We start from the raw sequence: 27092 nt of genomic DNA on the forward strand, positions 1-27092 counted from the left end.
AAACCCTGGGGTTCCTTCATTTGGGTACCTCCCCAGAGGCACCAGCTCAAGCTGCTATCTTGTTATTGCACAGTGATTAAAGTAAGGATCCAGACATCTGAGACTCAGCTGTGGGAAATCAAGGGTTGAGCTGGTAAGGAAACCTTGTCTGAGCATGGTGAGTTTAGGGAGCCAAGTTGGGCACCCATTGACTCACTGGAGCCACCAACTGCAAAGGAGCTTCGGTCCCAGCAGTTAAGTCTCTGGTCACTCTGGAAGAAGTGTGATGGACAGAGTGACTCCTGCATGGTCAGGCAGAGAAGCTTCCTTAACACTTAAAACTAGCAAATATTGCAAAAACCTTTTAGGTTCTGCATATCCTGACGATCACAGCAACCTAAGAGTATTTTACAATTGCAGCACTACTCTTGTTTTTGGAACTACCTAAAGATAAAAGTTGACCCTGCTATTCAGTAAGAACTGAAATATTAAAATGTTGCATTTTTTAATATTACAGGAATTGTTGGTCACCACACAATTCTATGAGAAACAAGACACATTGAGATATCCAACTACAACATTTGATCCTTCTCAAGCTTTAGTACATAGTTCTCGTTTAAGAACAGTTCCTTATATTACAATTGTGTTACAGGAAAATTCTCAATGAAGAAAACTTGAAAGACATTATTAAGCAACATAATTAAGCATTCATGTAGACCTTAGACTAACTTGAGTAACACAGCAAAACAAGCTTTGAACTTTTTGAATACGATCTTCCCACTAAGTTTTAAAATTTTCTGAAGATGCTGGCAAAATATTAGTCACAGTTTCTTAAAGACAATGTATCAGTCACAGATTATCAAACTAATCTATTTAGGAAAGAAAAAACATTTTTCCCACCACAAAGACAAGGAAAAAAGCCTTATCACACTGAAGTTTTGCCACAAAAATTACCAGGAAATAGACATTTTAGTGACTGAGGTTAAGATCAGAGTACCATGAATCTAGTAGCCAGCCCATCTATACATATTAGACTAAATTGCTATTAAGTACTATTTTAAAATTCCTTCATTCATCAGTTATCATTGAAATATAGAAAAAGGACATACTAACATACTTTGAATTCTTACAAGTTATTTTAGAAAAGGAATTAAGCCATACCTTCCATAGGAGACCTTCATATCGTCTCAGGGGTTTGTTGATAACCTGCACAGAAATTAAAGCTCATGTAGGAACAGCTTCAACTAGAGAGCCTTGGCATTTAAAATTGATACAAAAGTTCCTACCTTTCCAGTTTTACCTGCCAGTATCAGTTTCATTTCTGCACCTTGGGCTAGATCAAGGGGCGTCTGATCTGTTTAGTAACAAGACAAGGCATGAGAATTTGATGCAAATAATGATGTACTTTAAAATAATCTGATACTCTTTACCCATCAGTTTGGCCTCCAAGCATCTACACTTACCTGGAATTGGAGAACATCAACTCCTCAGGGGCAGAAGACTAAAAAAGGTATTGAACTTTAAGGCACTGCACTGCTTGTCAGAGTTCTACTAACTGCAGAGAGCCTGAGCCCTCTGCCCTTACTGATTTGAATTTATTTTTAGCTTCCAGCTATAAAAAACAGTTTAGGACACTCATAAAAACCAAGACAGAGGTATCTTTAAACAGAAGACAAGAACCGAGTTTGCATAAATAACATCTGCATCAAGTTTTCTCATTTTTGGCTTCATTAGAAATCTTCTTCTGAGGAGTCACTTTGTGTCAGCCACATTTTCAATCTTGCTTTTTTTTGTTACCTGTGTTCAATGTTTAGCATCAAGTAAACAAAAGCCAGGCACATTTCACTGTTAAGACAGTCAGTAAATTTTCCAGAAATGGGTAAGCTTGAGGAATAATAGCACATACAATAAGTATTTTGCTACTGTTCCTGAGTCTCTTGCAATTTAGTCACTGTTGGCCTCCCATTATTAGTGGCACAAAGCTGGTAAGGCACTGTAGGATTTTCCCTGAACACTGCATAACAAAGTAACACAGCTTAAAGAAGACGTTGAATTTGTGTCTCCACTTAACATTTACCATACTTTTCATCTGGTACTCACCATTTTTGTTTTTTATTTTAGGATCTGCCCCATTTTTTAGAAGTTTCAATGCACAGTGCTTATGAGCACGGTATGCTGCACAGTGCAAGGGTGTGTTCCCCATCTGATCTGTACAGTTGATATCAGGTGGCTTGCGCTTGTTTAACTGAAAAAAAAACAAAGTTCTGCTTATTTAAGAGTTTTCCCCCCTCCTCAGATGCCATATTCTCTCTTTTGAAAATGAGTTGTTCCTAACTAGGACCCTTCAGTGTAGATCTGGTAACAAAGTGTATTTAGCAAGTGTTATGACAAGGGCAAGGACTGCAACAATCAAGACATTCAGCTAGAGTAAGGAACTTCAGTGTTTTGCTATATCCCTTTCACCTCTGCTGCACAATATGGACACCTTTTTCTGCTCAAGTGCACAGTGCCAGGGGAAGTTGCCCAGTATTGCAGTTTAGTCATTTATATGCTAGAATGGCCCTGCCCAGTTCTACTGTCAAAAATCTGTTGCTCTTCATAGAAGACTCCCAGGCACAGTGCAGAAGTTAGCATAGGCCAGTGCTAAATAAAAAAAAAATTGTGCAGCTACCCTGTTTCAGAGAGTAAGAACTTGGTACTGAAGGGTGGCAGACCTGCCAGTCTCAATGTCAGATATCCTAGGCCACTTAGAGCTCCTAGTATAGGTAATCCGTTATACAAACAATTTTGCTGCATTCTTAAGTCTATTAAGATAAAAGTAACCAGGAAAACAAACAAACAAACAATACAAACTAAGTGCTACTTGCACATAATACAAATGTTTTGAGAAATTGACCCCTTCAAAGAGAAGAATCATTAAGCATGACAGTGCTAACTACCCTAAAACACCACTACACTTCCACTCAAATACGTGGCTACTGGATGCGTCCATGGGGGTTGGACTGAATGATCTGTAGAGGTCCCTTCCAGCCCAACCATTTCATGCACTATCAGCCACTTAAGCTCACAAGCCACAAGATGGGAGTGCCTTCATAGAAAGGCTAAGGTACTGATAAGCAGCCTTAGGAAACCAGAGTTACAAGGGCATGACAACAATTTTTGACAAACTCAATATAAGTGCTGACATTAGGCATATGCTACCTTAGAAAAATTACTCTATAATAGAATTCCCATGGCAACAATTTAACATCACTTGTATGTACTTCAGAAATAGTCCTACAAGAGATAAACTACTGTAGCTGTTGTTTACAGATAAATTGGTAAGAGAACCAAAGTCAAAAAGAGGGAGTGCATGGAAGTATACCCTCATTAACACTGTGGTCAAAAACTTGCCTTCCTGAGGACTCCTAAGCTTTAGCTCTTTCCAACCAGCTGTTTTACATTTACTTTCTCTTCTGACTTCTTGCCTCCATACCTTTTAAACCACCTGCCTGTGCTTTCAGCACCTTATGCCGTGTTACAAGGGAGAATTTGGAAGAAAGCTTCATGCATCAAGTCATTGAGATAAAAATCTCTCTAGTCACTTCAGGAAATGCACAGTACATTTTTGAGAGCTCACAGGAAGAACACACTGGCTTTGGCTCAAGTAGACAAAAGAGCCTGAGTTAAGATTCAGCTGCTGAAGATCTAACTTCTAGTAAATAGCACATTCTGATGTTAGGTGTCACAGTAAAACTAGATGTAAGCAGCTAAAGTTTCATGAGCATAATAGTCTGCTAGTATAAAAATTTAAGTAGCAGCAGAAAGGCCTGAACAATCAGTAGGCAAAGTATGGGGAATTCTGGAGTTAAGTTCTGAAGAGCTACACAAATTCTGCACAGATGTATGAACCTAAGGGTAGGAAAGTCAAAGGGGTTTACACCATAGAGTTCTAAGTGTATTCCAAGGAACGCCTGTTAAGAATTGACTTAAAACTGACTCCAGGTCAAAAATGTGACAATATTTTTAAGTTTTAGAAGTCAATATACAGCTGTCTTCACATGTACAGAGCTCAAAGATAACAAATATAAAAAGAAAAGAAAATCACTTAGAAATTAAAATGTTCACAGTGAGAATTACATGCTCATGCATAGTTACATGCCAAATGAGAGAAAGCAGAGTTCTTTAATGACAAATTTCTATAAGGAGCCACTTTTTTCCTGATTCTTTTTTTCACATCAGCCTAAAGATTAGTCAGCAGACATTTAACAAGTATTAAAATTATCAGAATCAAGAACAGATCACTTATGTCAGTGTATTAATTACAATTAGTACAATTGTTCAGTGTATTAATGCACTATTTTTCCACACCTTAGGTGCTGTGGACAGCTCTGGTTCTTTGTCCCTTTCAAAGAGGACAGCACAAAAACTCCAAATAAGAATTGCAAGGATGACCAAAGATTTAATAAGAGTTTCCATGCAAGGAGTTAGAAAGACAAATGTTCTTCAGGCTATAAGAAAAAAGTTAGAAGGGGGAAGTAAATTGTGAACAGGTGTTCACTTCTGGTTTCTAGGTGTAAAAATAAAGAATATGTCAATATACAAATCTCTCATTTGTGAATTTTGATACCTGAAAAGGCATTATTAAAGGTGCTAAGTACTGTTCCATACTGCATGTCTTACTTCCAAGGACACTCTTCAGGACTCTCAAAAACTTGAGTTCAAGCATTGGGACTCTGCTCCAAAACCCAGCTGGATTTGGTCCTGAGCAATCTGCTACAGTTCATTCTGCTCTGCAAACAGGAGCTGGACTAGATCACCAGAGATCTAGAGGCACCCTCCAGTCTTTCTGTGATCTGCTTCTGCCACAGCCTTACCATGCCACCACCCTGTTCATCCGGGATTACTACAAGTGTGTGCACACACACATATACAGTTTTCAATTTCTGCTCAGCATGAAACTGTGCTGTGCAGACAACTGTCCAATAGAAACTACACTGGATGCTAAATGACAAAGAACTTGCCTTCAAGACTAGACAGGCAACACCGTGGTGAAAATCTAGGCATCCATGACACTAAGGTATGCACAATAAAATAATAAGCTTTTCTCAGTAGACCATGAACCATTACACTGCTGTTTACAACTAACTAGTTAATTCTTTCTAAAGGATTTAAAAACACGAAAGAAGTTTCAAACAGTTGATTTTGCAACCTCCAACAAAGAAGAAAATCCTTGAGAGATCAGCACCTTATCAATATAACATGGGGCACAGCACTAATATTCCAAATAACAGCCTTTGAAATGCACAGCACAGTTGTATTTTGTAACATTGGCACTATGGATTGAATCACTTGACTTGAATTCTTACCAAGGCAGTCAGTTTCCCTGTTTCCCCCTCTCTTGCTGCTCCTAAGAGGAGTTCTTCCAGTTTCCTTTCTTGCGTCCTTTCCACTGCTATTAAAAAAAAATAAATAAAAATAAGGTCAGTCTCAGTAAAGTACATATGAAGTATAGCATTTAAAAAACTACAGCAAAACAAGCCTAGAGAAGCAAGAGTTTCCAGTATTATTTATTTGGGACAGGTATAAATAGAATATTTACTCAGGAAAGTCTGTGTCAGCACAAAAATATGTTCAAAGCACATAAAATTTGACAAGATGTACAGGTTTGTATACACATATATTATTTTTTCAACACTTGAAACCAAGCTCACTCCCTGCAGAAGGAAAAATGGAAACTATACAACACCCTCATCTCAGATCTTCCCTATGTTCTTTTCAACTTCTCTTCTTATCATCCTACCAATTTTTTTTTCTTCTCTAATGATTGAGCAGATGAGCAGTGGAAATGAGTTATTTGTGGATTTGCATGTAGAATCAGAAGAGAGATCACTTCTTACATGCAGTCTGTGGTAGTGGACCCAGAATCCATCAGTATTTAAGAGTATTACATAGTAATACCAGGAAACAACAGTTTTTGAACTCTCCAAAACTATAATCAGTAAACTAGATTAGTATTTGGATACCATCTGCCTCATCTCTGACACCTGTGAAACCACGGAAGAAACAAGGGGAAAGGTTTGTATTTTTTATAACTTTTGGCACAATGTCTAAGACTACAATAGTAGTCCTAAACCTGATCTATAACTGGGTCACCTTTGCAAACTGTTCAGAATTTTGCTCTCTAATGATTTGGTTGACACAAAGCCACTTACTGTTCTTGACTTGAGTTTTGTCTCTTCCAGTGAGCCAAGGCTTTGCCTGCCCATGTACCACTCAAAGCTGTAGCAAGGAGGACTGAAATAGTTACCTGAATAATGCTGTTTGTATTAATACTTAACTCTCAAGTCACAAAAACCCCACTTGCCAGTAGTGCTGACAAGAACCAAAATCTATGACTATTTTCTTTCTAATAACCAAATCTAAAAAGAAAATTCAACTGAGCTTCTATAGCTTGCAGGGAGAAAAAAAGCAGTTTTTAGAATGCATACATGTTTAAAAACACCCAAAACAAACTTTGACCTATTAAAGTTACCTTCCAACATATTCCTTATGTCTTTGTCATGAGTAACTTCTTTTGCAGTCTCTCCACTGCCATTAACAATAGAAGGATCAGCATTATGCTGCAAGAGTAACATCACCACCTCCTGAAAAACAATTTGAAAAACATTGCTTATCTGTCTGTGTAACTTCAGGCCACAATCAAGCTTTCCAGTTTTTGACATCCTGTAAGATGAACTTTGTAACCAACGGCTTCTCATCACTGCTGGTTTCTTATGAAAACAGGAAGGGATGTTTTAGAGAGATTGAAGAGTGAGACTGACTGCAACCTTTTCTCTCCCATCAGTCAAGCTGAAGGAATCAAGAGGAGGTACAGCTGAACAGACTGACTGAAAAGCTGGTGTGCCTGGTTTGAATGCTGAATTTGACAGATAAAAATTGTACAAGTGGCTCTTTTGACAAGACAGTAAATAGTCACTCCTGAAGGGCCAAGATGTTACCCATGTTACACTCAGAGGTAGTAATAGTTTTGGAATGATGGTGGTGGGGGGGCGGGGTGGAAAATCAAACTAGTGTTGCATTACACAGGCCTATAAAAAGCTCTTTAGTTCTAACTGACTATGAAGAAATAGCACTTCCAGATACCAAATGGGCCTGTGTCCCCTAATTTAAGAGATTTCTTTCCCCTCCAGAAGCTACTAAGATTAAAATAATGTGGTGTTTCTCTGCGGTTTTTTTTTGGACAGACTTATACAAGCTAGGCAATGTGCCTAATCCTTCTGAACACACTGTACCAAAACAGACAATAAGTCATTTTTAGACACTGTAAAAACATCTTTTTGAAGTGATCTTATTGCTAGCACTTTCTTAATAATTCTACAAGTTAGGCTTAAAAAAGCCACCATACTTTACCTTACGCCCTGTGAAAGCTGCACGATGGAGTGGAGTGTCCCCCATGTCATTCAGCACATTCACATCTGCACCAGCCTAAACAGCAAGACCAAAAGACATCTGAATGTCCTTCCAACAAAAACTACACAGCTATTCCCTCTGACTGAGGGGGAGACAGGACACTTATGCAGACCGTGTGGCAGATGAGAACTGTAACACAATTATACTGGAAACAAGGATGAAGTATCTAAGATTCATAGCCAACATTCTCTCAATTGCTTCAAAAAAGAAAAGACCCCTGCTTTCCACGCACACTTTTAAGAAGAGGATATATGGAAAGTAAATTTAATACAAGGGGTGGAGGCCACTGGGTTTGCTTTTGTTTGGCTTGGGTTCTTTGGGGTTTTGTAGATCTTCCCATTGAATGTCTCTTCCTATTGTCAGACACTTTCTCCATCTCATACCTTTTTTCTGAAAGGAGGAGTGTTTGCCACACTGCTCCAAGGCACTCTACCAAGAAACCCTATCCTTCTTTCATTAAGTATTTCTTCTACACCACTCTACCTAACCTCTCAAAGGGTCAAAGAGAGGGCAGGGCATACTTAACTTCATCACATATGTTTAGATCACATGATTTAGCCAGGTCACTGCTGCCTGCCTAAAGTTAACTGATGAACCTGACTAGTTCCAGAGCAGCTCTGTTTCTGATAATGCCTCCTTCGCTTGCTCTTTGCACAAGTACACAGACACACTTATACGTGCCTAGCTTTCAGAAGTGCACAGCCTCACTTACTTCTCACCTTGTTCTTTAAATAATACCCTTTTAAGAGCCCTATCAAAGGAACTAAAAGTACAAAGTCGCATACACTCTTCCAACTCTTGAAAATGGGTGCTTGATAAATGCATTAACTGATAAAACTTTACCTTTTGCTTTAAGTAGCCCACTTGAATTGAAAATGGCATTATTTACTGAGCAAGTGTGTAGGCTAGAGAAGAATTTCTCAAAGAAATCTCAAATTTGTTTCCTCTTTTAAAGTCTGGATTATGCTGGCAGCTTTTATTCTTAATGAAATTGAAGTTTAGATTAGCTTTGCACTTGAGCCTGTTTATCACACTCCTGCCATCCAGCAAAATCTTTCAAATGTGAAAGAAGGTCTTATATAATTAAGGTTGAAGCTACCCTGAGAGCAAATACAAAAAAAAAAAAAAAAAATCGGTCAGAAACCACATACTGCATCTGCAGTTGTTATGCAAATAAAATACATCAGCTTTGATAACAGAAGTCTGTCGTTTCAAAATTCATCACTCATTATTTCAAAGATATTCAAAAGAAATGAGTCAAACTATGTTAGCCTGTGCCTGAAAGAAACACATACAAGCTACTTCACACAAAATGCTGTGCACGCTTCTATGCACAATATAGAATTAGATAACACAGTTTTTTTGCATTTGAGACATCTTAGCCTTTTCTAAAGCTCAGTAATTGAAGCTGCCTAAACTTAAGTACTTTATGTACTACAGTAAACCAATCAAACTGTTGAAGTAATTGCATTGCTAGTATCACATGCTGGCTTATTATACACAGATACCCACTAAGCTTCAAAAAACCTGAGCTTTCATGGGTGCATACCTATATATTGCATGTCTTTAATTCCTACAGACAGTTACACTCTAAGAGAAAACCACCTAACTACCAATAATTGTAAAAACTGCTCAGAGTAAAGGCTGTATGCTACTGTATAGACTTACACTGTCACTATTTTGGGTCCTTCTGAACCAGGCCTATCTTAATGTCACAGCAATCAGTTACGTCTATGTTACATGTACACAAACTGTAGGAGTGCCTCTGCCTCTCTGCAAAGCCTCCTTTCTTCTGTTACAAAAATCTGAACAAATACTGACTGCTTCTAGCCTTACACAGAGAGCAAAATAGATATATACCTTCAGCAAATCCTCTACCACAACAGCATGTCCAAAGTAGCAAGCAAGGTGAAGAGGTGTCCAACCCATATTAGACTTACTTCTGCCTAAAAGACAAAACAGGTGAATTAAGTTCTGATCATACAGTATAAAAGAGATATTGTTGTATGTTTGAAGGTTGCCACGGATGACCATTCTTCACAGTAGCAGAGGAACCAAGAGGCTGGAAGCACCAATACTATATATTATTTAAATTACTAAATCAGAAGGCAGTTTGAGAAAGGTGGATTCCAATCTAAAAAAAAAAACCAAAAACAAAACACCAAAACAAACTAACAAACCCAACAAAATCAACTACAAAAACCCCCACAACCTTTTGAAAGGGAAGTCATGTCGCCTGACTGAGAATAAAACTTTTCTTTGCATGTAACACCTCTCATTACTAGCAAGAAGCTTCACTTAGTTTCATTCTTCATTCACCATGAAAATGGCATATGCAAGCACATTTTTCTCTTGTTTATCAAAAAACTCTTTGGTTTACACAATTTCATTTTCTTCACACAAATCTTTCAAAGGATTCAAAATAAAATAGGTGGAATGATCTAATGTTGAGGCTTTTTGTCATCAGTGTTTTTGTTGCCTTGTGCTTTAGTCAGTTTTAATAAAGACAGCCTCACTAAGTAATGTGCTTTGAAATCTTTAGGCACAGAAGAATTCATGTATCATCTACAGCTCTAAGTTGCAGAATGATAAAGCACAGAGAGGAAGCAGGCACAGAAATGGCCATGCAAAGGAAAATATGATTTATGCTTTAAAGAGCATTTAAAATATGACCTGGAGGACTGGCTGTATGAATTCAACAATTCTCTTACAATCATTTATTTAGAAGCAAGATATTAAAGCATTAAAGATTACTAAAGTTAACAACTCTCTTTACTTTCCAACTGTAACACTCAACTGTATTAAGCAAAGGCAACCTGTGCTTTGTTTTTACCAAGCAGCACACTCACAGCATTACAGTGTCACCTAAAACCTATCATTTTTTACTTGGAAGAAAAACAAAAATAAGGCAGTAGAAATTGTTTTGAAATCACTGCCACCATTAAGCTTTTCCCTGTCATATAAACTCAAGTACTGAGGTATAGAACATGCAAAACATAAGTTTGCCCTGAGGAAACAAGCCACAAGCAGAAGGAAAATAAACTGTTCATCTTAAAAGTTCATCATCTTTTCTGCTCTCATATTAAAAATTAACATTAGAATGTGGTTCAGAGCTGAAATATTTTCCCATTTCTTATGTTTCCAGCTATTATTGACAATTTATTTTGTAATTTGACTCTTTCTTCTTAACTCCTGTGGTTCCCAACCCCAGATTTATATCCTTCCCTTATTACAGTCTGCCTTACAACAGAGCTCTTACTTGTGTCATTGATGGGCCAAAGTATGACAGAAGATAAACACTGTGGATCACTAACTCTGGGGCTATTTATGCTGGATAACATACTAAAGGGACTACACTCATCCCTCAGTCCAGTAGGGAATAAGGTTCATTCTAAGAATACAAAAGAGATCTGAGCTGCACTGAATTCATACAATTAGCCCAGAACAGTCATTAGTTAACAGCACTGACAAGACAGTGTTGCTGCCAAGTAATTCAGTAATGAAAAAAAAATAACCAGGAACCTGTCCAGATTTGCAGTCCTTACTGTATAAAGTAAGAACAGGTCCTTGCTCTGATCCACTCTGAATGTTTTCATTTCTGATGTTAACTGACCATTTATTTCTCAAGCTTTTGAGGTGTTACTTCTCTTGAAAGTGACCACAAGTGTTTCTACTTTTTTATTATTATTTTAAACCATGACACCATTACACTAGGGAGAATGCAAGGATAGGAAAGGAGAAATAATGTAATTGCAACAAAAAACCATAATTCCTCTCCCTCTTACACACAGCTCTTTGCTTTAATGCTAGTTAACTCCAAGTCTCAAGTGTTACCATTTGTTTAGAGAATGGAGACAAGGTATGCAGTCATTTTCCAGCTGTAGGCTGCTAGGCCACTGTGCAGTCATTCAGGTGTGTATTTTGCAATAACACACTACTGACCATTAACCTTACCGTACAGAGGTTTTACTTTCTAAATTCCTAGATATGCTATTTTCTTGCATTTAAGAAGAATGGGCCAACAAGAGATGGCCTTAGAAAGCATCATTATTTTGGATGAAACCTGGGTTTGGTACTTTTTAATTCAGATTCCTTCTTTCCAAACCAGTGAACTGAGGAACCCAAAAAGAAAAATTCAGATCATTTGGCTGGATTTCTCTCAAGCAAATCCTGCTTATCTGCAAGCACTGCCTGGGTAGAATACAGTCACAACACAGCAAGTACAGGAAGCCTGAATTTATTTTCTCTTCCTTCACTTTGGTTGAAATTGTGATGTTTTAGGATCACTGTTGTCAGACTTGACACTTAAGAATATATAGCACACAGTCTCAGATGTAGCTCTCCTCTGAAAAGACAAGATGTGAAAGATAGGCTTTGACATCCAGGCACATCAACTTGCCAGACTTATGGCTACCAAGGCACACCCTGCAGGAAGTTGACACCACCTCCAGTACAGCCTCCCACCTGCTACAGAAGCACTTTATTGCAAACCAAGTGGCACTGCTGTATCAGATGCAAATCCTGAAGGAACTGTAACGGCACTGAAGACATTCCCCATACCCTGACTTTCTAGGGACATCTATTATCCAAGATAATGACAGAAGCACAAGAGGCTGTCAGGAAGAGAAGGAAGATTAAGGGTTGCAAAAAGACTGTTGCAGTACACAGTGTGTACTTCAGTTAATCATCAGGTTGTTATGCAATTACTATCTGGTGGTACCCAACAGATCAGAACTTGTAGCAAGACATCGTGGTTTGGCTAGTGAAGAGGCAGAATGGCAGGGCCAGTTATACAGCAGAGGCTGAATTTGTCTCAGACTGTTTCCAACTGAACACTCTATGGGAACAAAGTGAAACAAGTTAGTCTCTGAAAAGTGACAGCAGAAGAACAGCAGATTTAACTCTGAAGTTTCACACAACTAGAGCAGTTCCCCCAGATAACACTAATTACACTTCCGTGTCCTCTGACATTTAGAAGAATTGAAACTTCAAAAGCAGATATTTCACAGTGAACAAAATTCATATTTGGAACTAGTTTAGGTTAAATATAATATCACAGGCACATGCTCTCTTAGCTTCCTAGATGTCCCATTAGTAAGTAAGTATTAACTAGATGGCATGTACTGCTAAACTAGAAAAACAACTAAGCACTATCTTTCATTTCCTTACCCGAGTCTCTTCTATGCTGCAGACTTTCTGACCAGAGACCCATTTGCTTGATATAATAGATGGCAGATTATGCCATTTCATTATGTTTTCTTGACTTCAGCTTATGTGTAAGAACACATCAGAGACACTCTGAAATCTCTTATAAGCACAGGAGACTTCAGGAACTCATTTATGGGCACTGTTGCACAAATCTTAAGGTACTTTTATTCCACTTGTTTAGGCACTACAAGTCTTGAATATTTACCAAGGTTATACTTCTGAGGGTAGAGGACTTTAGCTTCATCAAGGTATGTTTGGTTCCCCTTTAAATTATGAATTAGCTCCCCAAAGATGAAGCAGCAAGGCCTTGGGTTTCACAACTTCTTTTTCTGAGCTGAGTACATTAACCATTGAGAAAACACAAACACGGCTGAGTAGTCAAACAAAATGGTAAGTAAGCTGATGATTAAGAATGAGACTTGGGAAAGGGATAGAGTTTGTTCAGGTAACAGGAATCCCCGCCCTCTAGGGCAAGGTGCTCCCTTCTGTGATGGTTGAGAGGAAGCACAGTTGATCTCTCTCCTCTCTCTCTGTAGCACTTTCTTTTCAGTGCTGCTAAACAGTTAAATGCTGAACAATAGGATACCAGCCTGGGTAGAAACAGTGGGATTCACATCCACATCTTGGAAGCAACCAGAAACATACTCATGTAAATAAAGTGAAATATAGAGATACTAAATTAACAAAGAACTAAGGTGGTCTGCAATCACTAGCAAGCTTGCAAATCTAGTCCCAGTTTGAAGTTTTATGCACAGCAAGCAAGTTGCTGAGCCACACCTGTGTTAGCTGCACAAGAGAAAAACTTCAGTGATGGCCAAAGACCCAGACAAAGAGAAGTCTTAGTTTCTTTTCCCAAGTAACCTAGTATTCTGCTAGGAGTAAGAAGTATACGTTTGTCCCAAACCTTTTTGCAAGTGGCAGGAAATGTAAAGCTTATACTGTATGATAACAAAATAATATGGGCCTAAAAATACCCCTAAAATAAAAAACCCTTATGCTGAGCAGAGCACAAATGACTGACCTGATCTAATCTTCTCTGCAACTCCGATCAAAGCTATTTACTTCCCTGAACAATCCCTGGGCACCACAATCTGTTTTGTTCAGTATTCTAAAGCTTCAAAGTTGGCATAAGCATGAACACAGGCAAAAAGAGGTACTGATTCTTTGTCTCTTTGACACTTCTAGTGTCTGTGAATTACACTGTTTTTCTGTACATTGCAACAATCCATATTCTTTTATTATCTCTCTCCTGTGCAAATATGCCCTTAAGTCACAGTGTAAAAGCTGTTTAAGTGGGTTTTTTATTACTTTACTGAGCACTCCAAAGAAAGCAAGATTATACTATCACTATCAGTTTCACTACATGTGACTTCAACAAGATTACAAACATTTGAGGAAGGCTACTAACCTTTACAGTTGATATCAAAGCTTATTTCTCCTTTTTCCAAGGTATCCAACAGCTGTTTAACTTCTGCAGCATTTCCATTTCTAGCATCATGGAGAAGCTGCTGCTCTGCTTCTGTAGTCATCTCTAACAAAAGGATACAAAAGAAGAGATTTTTGTAATCGGTTATGCTGTTGTAAGCTATGGCTTAAAATTACGTCACTTTTCGCTGTTATTTAATACTAACCCTGGTATGAGAAAGATAACTATTCTCTCTGTGGAACACACTTAATGTGCAAGCTGTTGCAGCAGTCCAGCACTCAGGCTACTAAGAAGCATTAAAATTCCTCATACAAAGCAGTTAAATAACCAAATACCCCTGTTTTCTTCCTTCTCTGTTTTCTAGGTTCTAAGGGTGGCTTGGGAGCTGAAACTCTACGCCACAAACAAGGCAAGCTTTGCTACAAGCATAACCAGTAAGCATTTACTTTTTCCTCACAAGGCTTTCACCCTTATCCCTCAAGGTTTCCAAAGGCAACAGGAATGAAAAAAAAGAAACTAACTATGTGCATCCATTAACCCAAGTATTACCCGAGAATTAATTGACATTTATTTTGGCTGCCAACCTTGGGGAACAGAATGTCTTTGCATGGCAATGTCAGATACCCATCAGTGATTAGTACTATCATCTCTTGAGCCTGGGTATCTGAAGCTCCGCAGTCTCAACTTGAAGGGCAATCAGGCACTCAAACAACTTTGTAGATTTGACTTTAAGAAACACAACAGTACAATATAAGGAAGTTAACACACCCGTAAAAGATCACTAATTAATTCTAATCCTACCACTATTCTTGAACTGCAAAGGGGGAAAAAAAGGCTTTTACATCTTTCAGAGACGGGAGAAAACAAAACCTTTTAACACAACTGTTTTACAGCTCTCTACCAGATGGGGAGCCTTAGACCTTTGGGCAAGCAATACTGCTACTTACCAGGTCTGTTGAAGAATACAGTTAATAAGTGATGCCTTAACCAATCTTTTTCCACACTGAAATCACAATCTGAAGTTGGTTTGCCTTTTTTTTTTTTTTTAATGCTATTACAACAACTACCAACTGTATGAAGTGCAACAAGCACAAGTGCTGGACTGCATCTGGGACAGGGCAACCCTGGATGTGTGTACGGACTAGTGAGCGAGATGCTGGAGAGTAGCATTGCAGAAAGGGACCTGGGGGTGGGTCCTGGTCGATGGCAAGCTGAACACGAGTCAGAAGTGCCCTGGCAGCCAGGAGGGCCAGCCATGTCCTGGGGGCATTGCCAGCCGGGCAAAAGGGAGGGGATTGTCCTGCTCTGCTCTGCACTGGAGTAGCCCCACCTTGAGTCCTGGGTGCAGCTTTGGGAACCACAATACAAAAAAGGCATTAAGCTATTAGAGTGTCCAAAGGAGAGCAATGAAGATGCTGAAATATCTGTAAGGGAAGCTTTATGAAGGGAGGCTGAGGTCATTTGGTTTGCTCAGCCTGGAGGAGACCAAAGGGAGACGTTGCAGTCTTCCACATTCTTATGGGGGAAAGCAGAGGGGCAGGTACCAATCTCTTCACTCCTGTGACCAGTGACAGACTTCAGGAAAAAGCATGAAGCTGAGTCAGGGGAGATTTAGATTGGGCATCAAGAGAACATTTTTCACCCAGAGGGTGGTTGAGCATTGGAACAGGCTCTCCAGAAAAGTCGACACAGCACCAAACCTGACAGAGTTCAAGAAGTGTTTGGACAATGCTCTCACGCACATGGTGTGACTCATGGGGCATCCTGCATAGCACCAGGACCTGGACTTGATGATCCTGAAGGGTATCCTTCAACTCAGCTTATTCTATGATTCAAGTAGACCTAGATACAGCATTGCCCTATTTAAATACACTGCTTTCATTTGGTGTCAAGAAACAATGTTAAAGACAGCTTCAAAAGACTGTGCTGCTACAGACAATTTATTGCTGTTGATACAACATGAAAACCAGAAACTCTGTCCAAATTTAGTGTCTCCAGTTTAGTATGTTCACCTGACACGCTAGGTTTACCAGGTTCTGCAGTCAGTTTATGATTACTGGCCCCACAGAATTAGCTTTCCTGTCCTAGCAGAGGTTTTGATTGGTCCCACAAACTGTTTAAACTCTGCTGTTCTGGACAGGCAGCTTGATTGCACCACACACAGTCACAGCTTAAATAGATGCAGGGAGGTCTTCAACTATGGTAAGATAAGAAGCCACTCAGCAAGAAAAGAGACAGTGAGAACACTGAGTAAGGAACAAAAAGCCTGTAACAGTGGCAGATCCTGCAATATTCAAGACTGAGGCAGAAATTAGAACAGGACAGACTGCCAAAGAGCTAACAATACAGCAGAGAGAAGTTTCCCTACCTTTTCCTCAATCAGCAAAGGCAGAATCTGTTTTCAAATAATTTGACTAAGCAAGCCCTTTCTAGCATATTTCAGAAGAACAGACTAGATCAGTCATCTGCAATCTACCACAGACATAGGATACAAATGCCTTCTCCAGAAGCAGTTAGTCAGCACTTTTGCTCTTGCATACTTTTCAGTTCTACCAGAAAACAAAACAGTACTAGTTCTTCTAGCAGTCTTTCAAGCCCTGAAGCGACTTTCTCCTTTAAATAGGGGTCTATCCACTTGTGGAGGCAACACAGCACAGTTTATTGTTACTGGGGCAGGTATAATTTTCCCCAGTGAATCAGTTCTAGCAGTGTCTAGAGAATGATCAAAACCATGTATGTTAATGTATTATCAGCCTGTAATACTATCTCTGAAGCTGAGTGATACAGTTCCAGTGGGACACAGAATGCAGCACTGAGAATCACGAAGACCAAAGATAACAGGACAGTCAGACTCATTTTGCTGGCTTAGCCACGACGGGAGGGGAAGAAAAAAAGCAAAGCTCATCGTTCATTTTCACCCTCTCCTACACAGTATTGCTTTAGCCATGTCTCAGATGAGAAACACACTCCTATCATTACCCTGTATCATTTGTCAACATCCCACATACTTAGCAGGTACGAATAGCAATGCACTTTCAACGCATTAAGAACCGGCTGTTTCCATTCGATATTGATGAGAAGAAAGAAAAGACTTTGGGAAAGAAACCAAGATGCTGATTCAAAGAAACAACTCTTGTATGCAGCAAGGCCTGCTATGTACATGAGCAGAATCTTAAACAGCTCAAGACACATAGAAAGTTCAATCACTATATAAAATTACATAGTTTTTCTACCACCGAATAGCTGTAAGGTTAAAATCACTTATTTGTTTGTACTCTTACAGCATACATTAGCAATAGAGTAACATGCATAGTAACGTGTCCCCAAAGATCTTGCTGCTCAGGCCAAGCCTCCAATTTCAAATATACTGTGTAAGCCTGAAGCATGCAATGATGCAGAAGAATTACTGTCTGGCTACTAATCATAGAAGAATCACTCATGTAAAAGTGTTTCTACAATTGGGGCAGATAAGCGAATCTGCATGCAGTTACCCATTAGACAAATGATAAAGAACATATAGTTTCAGCTAATGAGCTAAATGACATGCCTAAATAAAGCTGGAGGCAAACAGACTCTTTTATACTCTTGTAAATACTGTTTTAAGCAATAGGATTTGCTCTATAATGAAGATGAGAAACCATCAACTGAAGATTGAGTGACAAGTTTAGAGTATGGAAACAAATCAATACACAGGCACTCAAGTGGTGGGCACTCACAGCTGTACTTTGTACACCTATAATCCTGTGCAGACAGGAGTTTATTTGGTCCCATGACCCACCATGAAGAGCTCCAAAATCCCGACCCACCAGTTTTGAGGCACCAAGCCAGGCCATCAGCACTGAAGGAGAAATGTAGTATAGTTTCGAGTTACTAGCCTTAAGATACTACTAGCAGGTTCATCTACATGGATTGTGCTGCCTCTGTGCAAATCTACTAGCCATTTAAAAGAGAACAAACACATCTTCCAGTCAGCCACGCTGTTAATCAACTGATACAGGTAAATTGCCTTTCCTGGCCCTATTTATGCCTTCCTGTACCCTTCAAAGGCTTGCATGGCAGTCTCCACAGCCACTGGTACATCATGACACAACACCACAGAATATTATTTAGCATCTCTTCTGCAGCTGAGACGTGACTGCAAGGCACTTCTGTTGAACTCATTAGGACTAGCACACCAGTACTTGACTGCTAATTGAATCTTATCCCTTAAGAAGGTATAAAAAATAGCATTGAGATGCTCTGCTTCTATCTTCTTCTATGAGACCTATGCCAGAGTGATCCTGTCACACTACTACAGGGTCTGTCTTCACTCAGGAGTTGTTTCCAACACAGAGAACATGGGTTACTATTCTGCCTGCACGCCTGCTTAAGGGAGTTTTGCAGAATACAACACAAAAGCCACCTAACTACCAACTCTACCCAACTGCTAGGATAAAGTACAAGCAAAAGAAAAATCTGCTTTTCTCAAAGTGATCTACAAAGATCCAAAGTGCCACTCCTGACTGCAAGGCAGCACTATTTCTAAGACCCACTTGCTTTTGATTTGATTTCTTCTCCTGCTGAATCCTCTAGCCATGTACACAGCCCAGAACAATGACAATATACACTAAGCCGAATATGAGCGGGTTTCCCTTATATACAGCTAGAAAAGCAGGAGAAGCAGTACTAGCAACGTTAAGGCTCTGAGGCAGTGGCCACGGGTTGCATAGGAAGTTTTCTCATGACAAACAGTAAGGCTGGCAAAAAGCACAACACTGTCTAGTATTTCAACAGATCTTCCTCTAGCAATGAAAATTAGATTCCTGTAGGAAGGGCTGATACTTGCTCAGGAAGATTTCTTACATGTCCCAGCACGCACACATTACGACGTGATGCCTGCAAAGAAGGAGGACAAAATGCACCAAACTGCACGAACAGACAGAACCTGTCCACAAACCCACACAACACACTGTACCGACAGCAGCTGCGCCAAGAAGAGAGTGCCTGTACTAGAAGCATGAGTGATGTTATCTAAAAGCAGTTGTTTCAGTCTTCGGGTAAAGGGTTGTAGAAGTTAGAAGCTGGTCATGCTTCTATGACACAGTCTTCCTGTGAAAGCAGCACCTCTCGAAAATCAAGATACTGTTTGTTTAATAGCAATTAACATATCTGCAATAACACATCTACTCAGCACCACTCCCAAGGCCATACTACTTAAACTAATCCTCGTTCTTGGGCATCTTCTGGCTGTTTTCCGCAAGTATTTCTGTTACATCAAAGACTTTCTTTCATCCCAGGCGCTCCAAATAAGCTTACCCACAGCTCGTGCGAGATCTCAACCGGATCGGCAGGCAGGCACACTCCCGAACAGTCAAAACTCCAGCAGAACCGCCGGAGTTCCCTACGCCCGTCTGGAATCGAGCGGCTCGTCCCGGTCCCGGTAATTAAACCCTTCTGAATGCGAGTCAGGCTCACGCGTCGCAGCAGCTGCGCTCCTTGCCTGCGGGGAAAGGTGCGCTCAGACCGGCGGGCACCGGCCAGCGCCGCGCCTGTTCCAGGGAGGGGAACAGCGGGAAGAGGAGGAGGAAGGGACACCCACGCACAGCAGCAAGCGAGGACACCGCTTCCCAAGGACCAGAGACCACCCTGGCCCCCGCCTCCAAGGCCGCCTCTGTTCCGTGCCTCGAGCTGAGCCTGGCTTGGGGCCGTCCCCTCAGCCCGCACAATGGACTCCTGATGGGGGGGAACCAGCCACACCCCCACCCCCGAACACACTCCCGGCGGCTGCGGGGCAGAGGCGGCCACGGCAGCAACAAAGCCAACGCTACCCCGGGAGGGCGGCGCATCCCCCGCTGGCCCCGTGTCCCCGCCGCGGAAGGAAACCCGCCCCAGGCGGGCGGGCGGGCCGGCCGGCCCACTGCGGGGTTGGCCCACTGCCGGCCTGGCCTGGCCTCGCCTTGCCTCGCCCCGCGAGCAGCCTCCGCCGCCCCGCGCCGTGCAGCGCGCAGCGGGCGCGGTTACATGTGACCGGCAGCGGCGCCCCGGCAGCTCCCCCCGCCGCGCAGGGCGGGCGGCGCGGGCCCCGGCGGGGCGGGACGGGGCGGGACAGGCTCCGCCTGCCTCGCCGCCGCACCGTCACCGACACCGGCACCACCACGGGGGTCCGGATCTGGCCGCAGCCCGCCCGGAAAGCCGGGAGGGGTGAGACAAGGTCCCGCCGAGGGCGCTGCGCCCACCGTTTTAGAGAAACAGGCCTGGAGCTGGTGGCCGCCGCTCTTTCCAGGGAGGGACAGTGACCCCCTGTCACCCCGGGGCTGCCCAGCAGGTACTGCCCTGTGCCCGCTGCAGTTTGGTGTCATACTAGTTTCAGTACTGCCCAGCGATCGGACGAGGAGCAATGGCCATAAACTAAAACACACGAAGTTCCACCTCAACATGAGGAAGAACTTTAGGTTGAGCGCGTCAGAGCACTGGAACAGGTGCCATGGGAAAGTCACGGAGTCTCCCTCTCTGGAGACATTCCAAACTCACCTGGCCGCGTTCCTGAGTCACCTGCGCTGGGTGACCCAGACTTGGCAGGGGGTTGGACCAGGTGATCTCCAGAGGTGCTTTCCAACCCTAACTATGCCGTGAGTGCCACTATCCCGGAGTGCCCGTCGCCGCCGCGGGTGCGCGGCCTTGGCTCCGCTCTGCCCGGGGAGCGCCCCCGGCAGGGCCGGGACGCAGACACCGACCGGCGTTCGGAGAGATGGGGCGGCAAAGCGGAACGTAACACCACGAGAATGGTGCATCGACAGAGTATTACATCTACAATGTAATACTGGCTTTTGCGTTTATGCATTAGCTTTTGCATGCCGGTATTGACATACCATCATGTAGTATATATATAAATATTTGTATATAGTACAATGTATAATTCTGTTTAGCTGTTCGTTAGTCTAACATAATCTATTAGTTAAGTATGCGCCGTATAGTTTATAGAAATAGTGGTGTGATGAATGTATATCGTAGGCCTTAGAAAAAACACTAAATGTTTAAAACGCTTCTGTGTGACTGAAAGAATGGTGGGAAACAATTATGTTGATTCCCACATCTGGTGACTGACCTCTCCAAGAGATAACAGTGACAAAAGCAGAATACCGGACAAGAATTGTAGAGGAAATTGTTAACCCCTTATCGGAAGATGTGGAACAACAGGATGGAGACACAAGAAGAAATAAAACACATTTCACAGGATGTCGTGCAGAAAAGTTAGAGTGTAAAGAAAAAAAAGACTTCCTGAAACATCAAAAATTCACAAGAATGTCTGAATAATGTATGAAGCACATGAATATGTATGTATCTCAACAATGTAACAGTATAAAGATCATACTGTCTGACTTCAGGTGCTTTTTGGCCAAATGCCAAGGGCATCCCATCGCTGGTTAATTTTTTTTATCCCTCATTAAACTTAAAAAAAAATCCAATTGCAAATCTCGTTTTTCACAGGAAAACTGTCTTTCTGGAAATTGCTTTGGTAGCTTATACAACCATGGTGCAGGTGAAAGAAAATTGTCAATACACACACTGTTTCTAAGAACAGCACAGCCAAAAGCAACCTAAAAAGAGAAATTGGGTGCTACCAAGGACAAAAAGTGAAGTACTCGTTTTTTTCGAGGCCCTTTGGTCCACCGCTCCTTCCTCTCTGTTTGCTCTGGCCTTATTTATTCTCCACTACACCTTTCACCTGACGAGCTGGCACCTTGTTTCTCTGCCTTTACCACATGAGAGGGGTTTTGCACTTTGAAAACTCCCACAGTGCCTCTAAAATCCTGAAAGAATTTATTAAGGGAGCAGAGAAGCTTTGTAGTGTTGTGGGATGACCAAGTCTGTGTCATATGCAGAAGGAGCACTGAAAAGGTAGGGCAGGAGCCACAGATGCCATGACAAACTATCACAAAAGATGAGGATGAAACTTCTCTTCCGAAAGTGGGCAAGTTTAAACCCGAGCAATTATTGTGAAATTCATCAGGCATAAATAATGAGGCAAGCTTCGTTTTTCTGTATTGTCTATAGCTACATGTGTTTTTTATCTTTGAAGAATGACATAGCAAAAAGAAGAAAATGAACAGTCCACATCTCCAGATAACAAATGTATCGTGTCTGAACTTCTGTTGCCTTTTGTTACTTTTAATTAGTTTGTCTTACTTAAGAGATCTGCTTCCAGGGATGCTTTAGTAATAATTATATAACATCTGGGAGGCTTCAGGGAAGGATCACATTGGCTTTCTTTTCTTAGGACCAGGGCTTCAAGTTACTGCCCTTACTTTCAAAGCAGTAGCTGTGTCATCCTCATGTACCTTTTCCTTTATTTCTTCAGCTTGCTTCTGACTTTGAGCCATCTTTCACAATGCCATAAATGCTTTAAGCAACCTCACAATAAAACCTTTTCCTATTTTGTATTTATTTTGCATAGATGAACACAAAATTAAAATATGTGTATTATCACCTCATATTTCTTACAAGTTTTATAACGTTTTATATAGAGGTATTGTCACCCACCTACTCTATAACCCATTGCAATACAACACAGAGTTTACAGTTCAGTTTCACAGTTCAGTGCAGGGTTTTTCTCTGAATCTGAGTAAGAAAGGCCTGAAAACAAATAACTTAATAAATTTAATGTTTTTAAAAGACAGAGTAAAGCCCAACAGAGAGAGCAAGTAAATCAGAAGCCATGATGTCCATGTTCCTGCAGGAGTGGATTGACTTTTCCCTGGATGGACTTTTCCCTTGCACAGATCCCATCTCTGGAGAACGGCTCCTCTTTGGTTGCAGTATTTTAGTTTCCTTACAAGCTATTTTACAAAGGATGTTCACAGGAGAGGTTTACTCCTCCTTGTATGCTTCTAGATAAGGGCAAGGCCAAACGGGTGCTATAATCCCCTGCACTCTGTGCCAAGGACCTAGTGAAGTTTATCCTGCTTCCAGAAAAACAAAGGCTTTTGTGCAACACAACCCAGGCCTGGAGGCAGCACAGCACAGTCCTGGGCCTGCTCCACTTAACTGTACCATGAACAACCAGCTCCTGGATGTACAGGCTCTCAGGGCCAGGATCACTACACTTCCCTTGCTTCCATCATCTTCAAAGAGTGTCTATTTTTCACCCGTGTTTTGCCTCCTTGCACATCCCAGAGTAATAATGACCCAGTGCATTTTGGACTTTGAAGTGTGGAAAAGAAAAGGAGAGTGTTGCTGATATCGAGGTTTGGTTCTTTTCTCTGTTTTGTTTTGTTGGTTTGTTTTTTTCTTTTCATGTCATTCTTTTTCAGATAACCTGCTGAAATTAGTTATTCAGAAAGCATGAAACAGGTCCTGTCTTAGGGCTGAACACACTGTCAAACACCCTTGCACAGAACTTACTGAACTGTTTTTTATGTGATTTTCACAGTATAGTATTTTTTATATCCTCTCTGTGATGGGGCAACCTTTATTACACTGACACTTCGTGTTCTTCCTCTTCAGACTAGAGCACACTGGTCAAATTTGAGATATATGACTAGGCAATACAGAGTGCACACAGAGAAATGAAAAGTGTAAATAATAAATTATATATGATGGGTTGTATGTTTGTCTTCACACGGTAACATGTTAAATGATTGTGTTTGTTGGCTCACCAGCAGTCCTAAAAATTTGTTCCTTAGCAGCTTTCTTTCAGCCCTGGTGCACCTCTTGAGGAAACTTCTCCTCAACTCTGAAAAGCAGTGCAGCAAACACAGGTCCTTGCCCTATTTCCATACAGATTTTATTTACTAGGCTGGCAGAACACAGACACAGGAGAATTAATTAATGTGCTGACACTCTCAGATGTGATTCTTGTGGATCTCTCTGGATTACCATGAGCAACTGCCAGTGAGTGATCAGAGCAAATGTTCATGTTGTTCTGAACTGCTTGCAATAGGAATTCTTGCAGATGCTAGTCTGTTGCTGAAGTTTCTTTCATACTTTGCAGGCAATAACCATATAATGTAGTGATTTTGTGGATGGTGTGAATTGGATTTTTTCCTGAGCTGAGAAATGCATTTTGCTGCTCAAAGCAGCATTGAAGCAAGCTCAGGTGGTTTCTTGAGTATCCTGTACCAGGGAAAAAATCCTGTAATAGAGAAAAGTTCCTTTTAACAGGTCCGTTTTTATCTGAATGCAGGTATGGCAGGAGAAAATGTGAGAACTGGTCCTCTTCTCTTAGGAGACTCCTAAAACCTGCTAGTAGTTGCTTCATAGAAAAGCGTTTGGATTTCTGTAGCTCTACAGAAGGCAACTGTACCCTGCTATAGCCAGCAAAAAAACTGGGTTGTGGCTAGATGAGAAGAAACATTGCTAACCTATTAAGGTATTAAGTCACCTGTACATATGCTTCTCCTTAGTCCTACCAGATATGTAGTTTTAGACCAAGAACTAGGCTTGTTTAATGCACTTTCTTGTTCTTGTCACTACATCGGTTTGGTTTGGTATTAGTTCCAAAATGATAAATCAGCTGCAGGTGGAGAGTTTATAGCTATGAACCTTATAGCTAATTTATGTAAGTTCTAACAAAATGCATCACTATGGAACTGAAATCAGCTGAGCTACGTTGTCCTCAAATGGAAAAATGCTCATTATTGAATGGCCCAATTAATATTTCTATTACAGAATGAGATTTCTTTTGAATGTAGAGTGGAACTGAAGCATTAGAGAAAATTCAGTGGTTTTTGGTAAGTAATTATAGCAAAATGCTATCGTTGAGCTGTTCTTAAGACACTACTGGAAGAGTCTCAGTAGAAGAAAATCCTGCCCAAAACCAGAATCCAGAATTGAGGGGGTTAATCATTAGTACATGACATGACATGACATGAAATGACATTGTCCTTATTTCTTCCCAACCTTCCTTTTTTTTATTGGAAAAGAGGAGTTGAAAATGCATCATGTAGTTTCAAGTGTTGTATGCAAAATAAAGCAGGGTTATGGACATTTTACTCCAACTTTAATTCTTCTGTATTTCTTAGTTCTATGTTTTTCACTTATTTGTGATTCAGTCTTGATTGAATGAATATTATTTGTATCTCGTTTAAGCTTTTCATGCTCTAAATTTTCATGCTCTACTATTAGATTCCATTTGCAGAATGGAAAGAGTAATTACCCAGTGTATTATCTTGCCCTGGCAAGACAGAACAAAGAATTTGAATTCAAGGTAGCAATTTGGGCTGCTCCCTGACCTCAGGGTTTTATTTGGTTTAATTGATTTGATTTGAACTTTAAATGTTTTTCTTTGCTATCTGTGGTTCACAAAGACTGAATAGATGGACCAAGGCTAGACTTTGTAACCATTTTAAATATCAAAGTTAATGCACTGCTGTGAAGAGTATAATTTTGGGAGATGCCTCATCATAAAGAACAGTGAGGATCAGTTATATACTAAAAGAATACCTCAAATAGTTTAGTAAACTCACTATGCTTTTATTCTTTGTTTGAAAGCTGTGGATACGGATTTCATATCTGCTTTAGTAGAATGTTTCAGACTGACAAAGACATTAATTATCTGGTGAACACTCCTGTACACCATATCACTTCAGCTACTCTGTTATGAATTTAGTATCAATTAACATGCTGGAGATTCATTAGCCATTTATCTCCTATTCTATTTACTAAGAGTTGTCACAAATATAAATGACAATGAAAGGAAATTAGTGAGTCCTCTGAAATCTATCAGAGATATCTACAGTCCAAACAGCTTTTGTGATTTATTCTCTGTGCCTCCTTATCTGGTACAGTTTCTTCCTGGCCTGATAGCAGATAGCTGAAGTCTTTCAGGTCAATGCTTTATATGACTTAGAGACAACAGTCACAAAAAAATGACAATAACATTTTTGAGTTACTTAATAACAAAAAATGTGCAGTAATATAAAGTCACTTCTTCAGCTAAGTCTAGACTAGCCACTTACAAAGCACAAGCATCATACAGATATTGTTGTCAGAAAGTCTTGTTATAGTTCTCTCTTTAGATTTATAAGGCAATTTAGTATTATAGGCAATTTAGGATGAACAGATGGAGCACCATCTTTTTTAGGTCCTCATGGATTAAAGCTTTCAGCTATGTTTTGGTCAGAATGCATTTGTTTAAACAATAAGCTTACTGTCTGACTATGTTTCTTTCCCTCTCACTTTCAAAATTAACTGGAATATGTGACTGTCCGATAAAATATGCATTTTTGTCATGTTCTGACACTGCGCATATCCTTTTTATCATATTTTAAAAAATAATTAAACCAACTCTGTTTGTGACATTGAAAACAAAGATGGTCTTGGATTCACTCTATCTCTGAAATAATTTCTGCAGAGAAGCTGTGCAAACAGTAGTTCTCCATCCAGAATATATGTAGTTGATAATACAGTACTAGTTTCGTCCCTACTCAGTTGCATCCTGTTTTGTTTTTTGTTTGTTTGGTTTTGTTTGTTTTTCCTGTGGGTAATTAGTTTGTTTAGTTTTTGTTTTGTCTGTTTTGCCTGTCCTGATTGTCAACACCATTCTGAAATCTAATCCTGTTCTCCAGAACGGGTGCAAATTCCCTAAGCTTTCGAGAAAGGTAAAGCGAAGTTAACCTTGAATTCTTCCCCACCGTGTCAGTATAAAATCACCCTGGAAGAAAACATAAACCACAAAACTGCAAAAACTGTGAAACCCATGCTTTGCATGCAAGGAGATCTTTATTGATCAGTGCCGTCTCTTAAAAGAGATGCCTTAAACTTCCCGAGGTTAAACAGAAAACATGGATTTCTAGACCTGTAATGAAAACTGCTTGAAACACCTGTTTCACTCTTTTAAATAATTTTTAAAGGAAATTTTGTACTTATGTCAGTCGTTCATTCAGAGCGTCATAAGCGCAAGGTGAAAACGGCTGACTCAGTAAAATCCTCAGTGAAACAGAACTGCTTACACACCTTAGTTTAAGAACAGGATGGGAATAAGGGAAGAGCTGACGGGAAAAGTAGACAAGAAAAGCAGGATATAATGTAGGCTGTGTGGCAATTCGGG

The 27092-nt window shown here is 40.5% G+C and overlaps 1 protein-coding gene across 1 annotated transcript in view; it reads right to left on the reverse strand.

Annotated features, from left to right (window-relative positions):
• The window catches only part of OSBPL1A (oxysterol binding protein like 1A), a 76014-nt gene extending 56232 nt beyond the window's left edge, over positions 1–19782 (reverse strand). Inside the window, exons 1-10 of the mRNA XM_088174036.1 lie at positions 19648–19782; positions 19361–19544; positions 14048–14170; positions 9292–9377; positions 7372–7446; positions 6494–6605; positions 5328–5413; positions 2080–2224; positions 1266–1333; positions 1141–1185 (exon numbers count right to left, since the gene is read on the reverse strand). Of these exons, the coding sequence (XP_088030162.1) occupies positions 1141–1185; positions 1266–1333; positions 2080–2224; positions 5328–5413; positions 6494–6605; positions 7372–7446; positions 9292–9377; positions 14048–14168 (738 nt within the window). The 5' untranslated portion in view covers positions 14169–14170; positions 19361–19544; positions 19648–19782. The remainder of the gene's footprint in view (positions 1–1140; positions 1186–1265; positions 1334–2079; positions 2225–5327; positions 5414–6493; positions 6606–7371; positions 7447–9291; positions 9378–14047; positions 14171–19360; positions 19545–19647) is intronic.
• Positions 19783–27092: the final 7310 nt, after the last annotated feature.

This window comes from Sturnus vulgaris, chromosome 1 (genome assembly GCF_052056855.1).
Source record: "Sturnus vulgaris isolate bStuVul1 chromosome 1, bStuVul1.hap1, whole genome shotgun sequence".
Classification (NCBI taxonomy): domain Eukaryota; kingdom Metazoa; phylum Chordata; class Aves; order Passeriformes; family Sturnidae; genus Sturnus; species Sturnus vulgaris.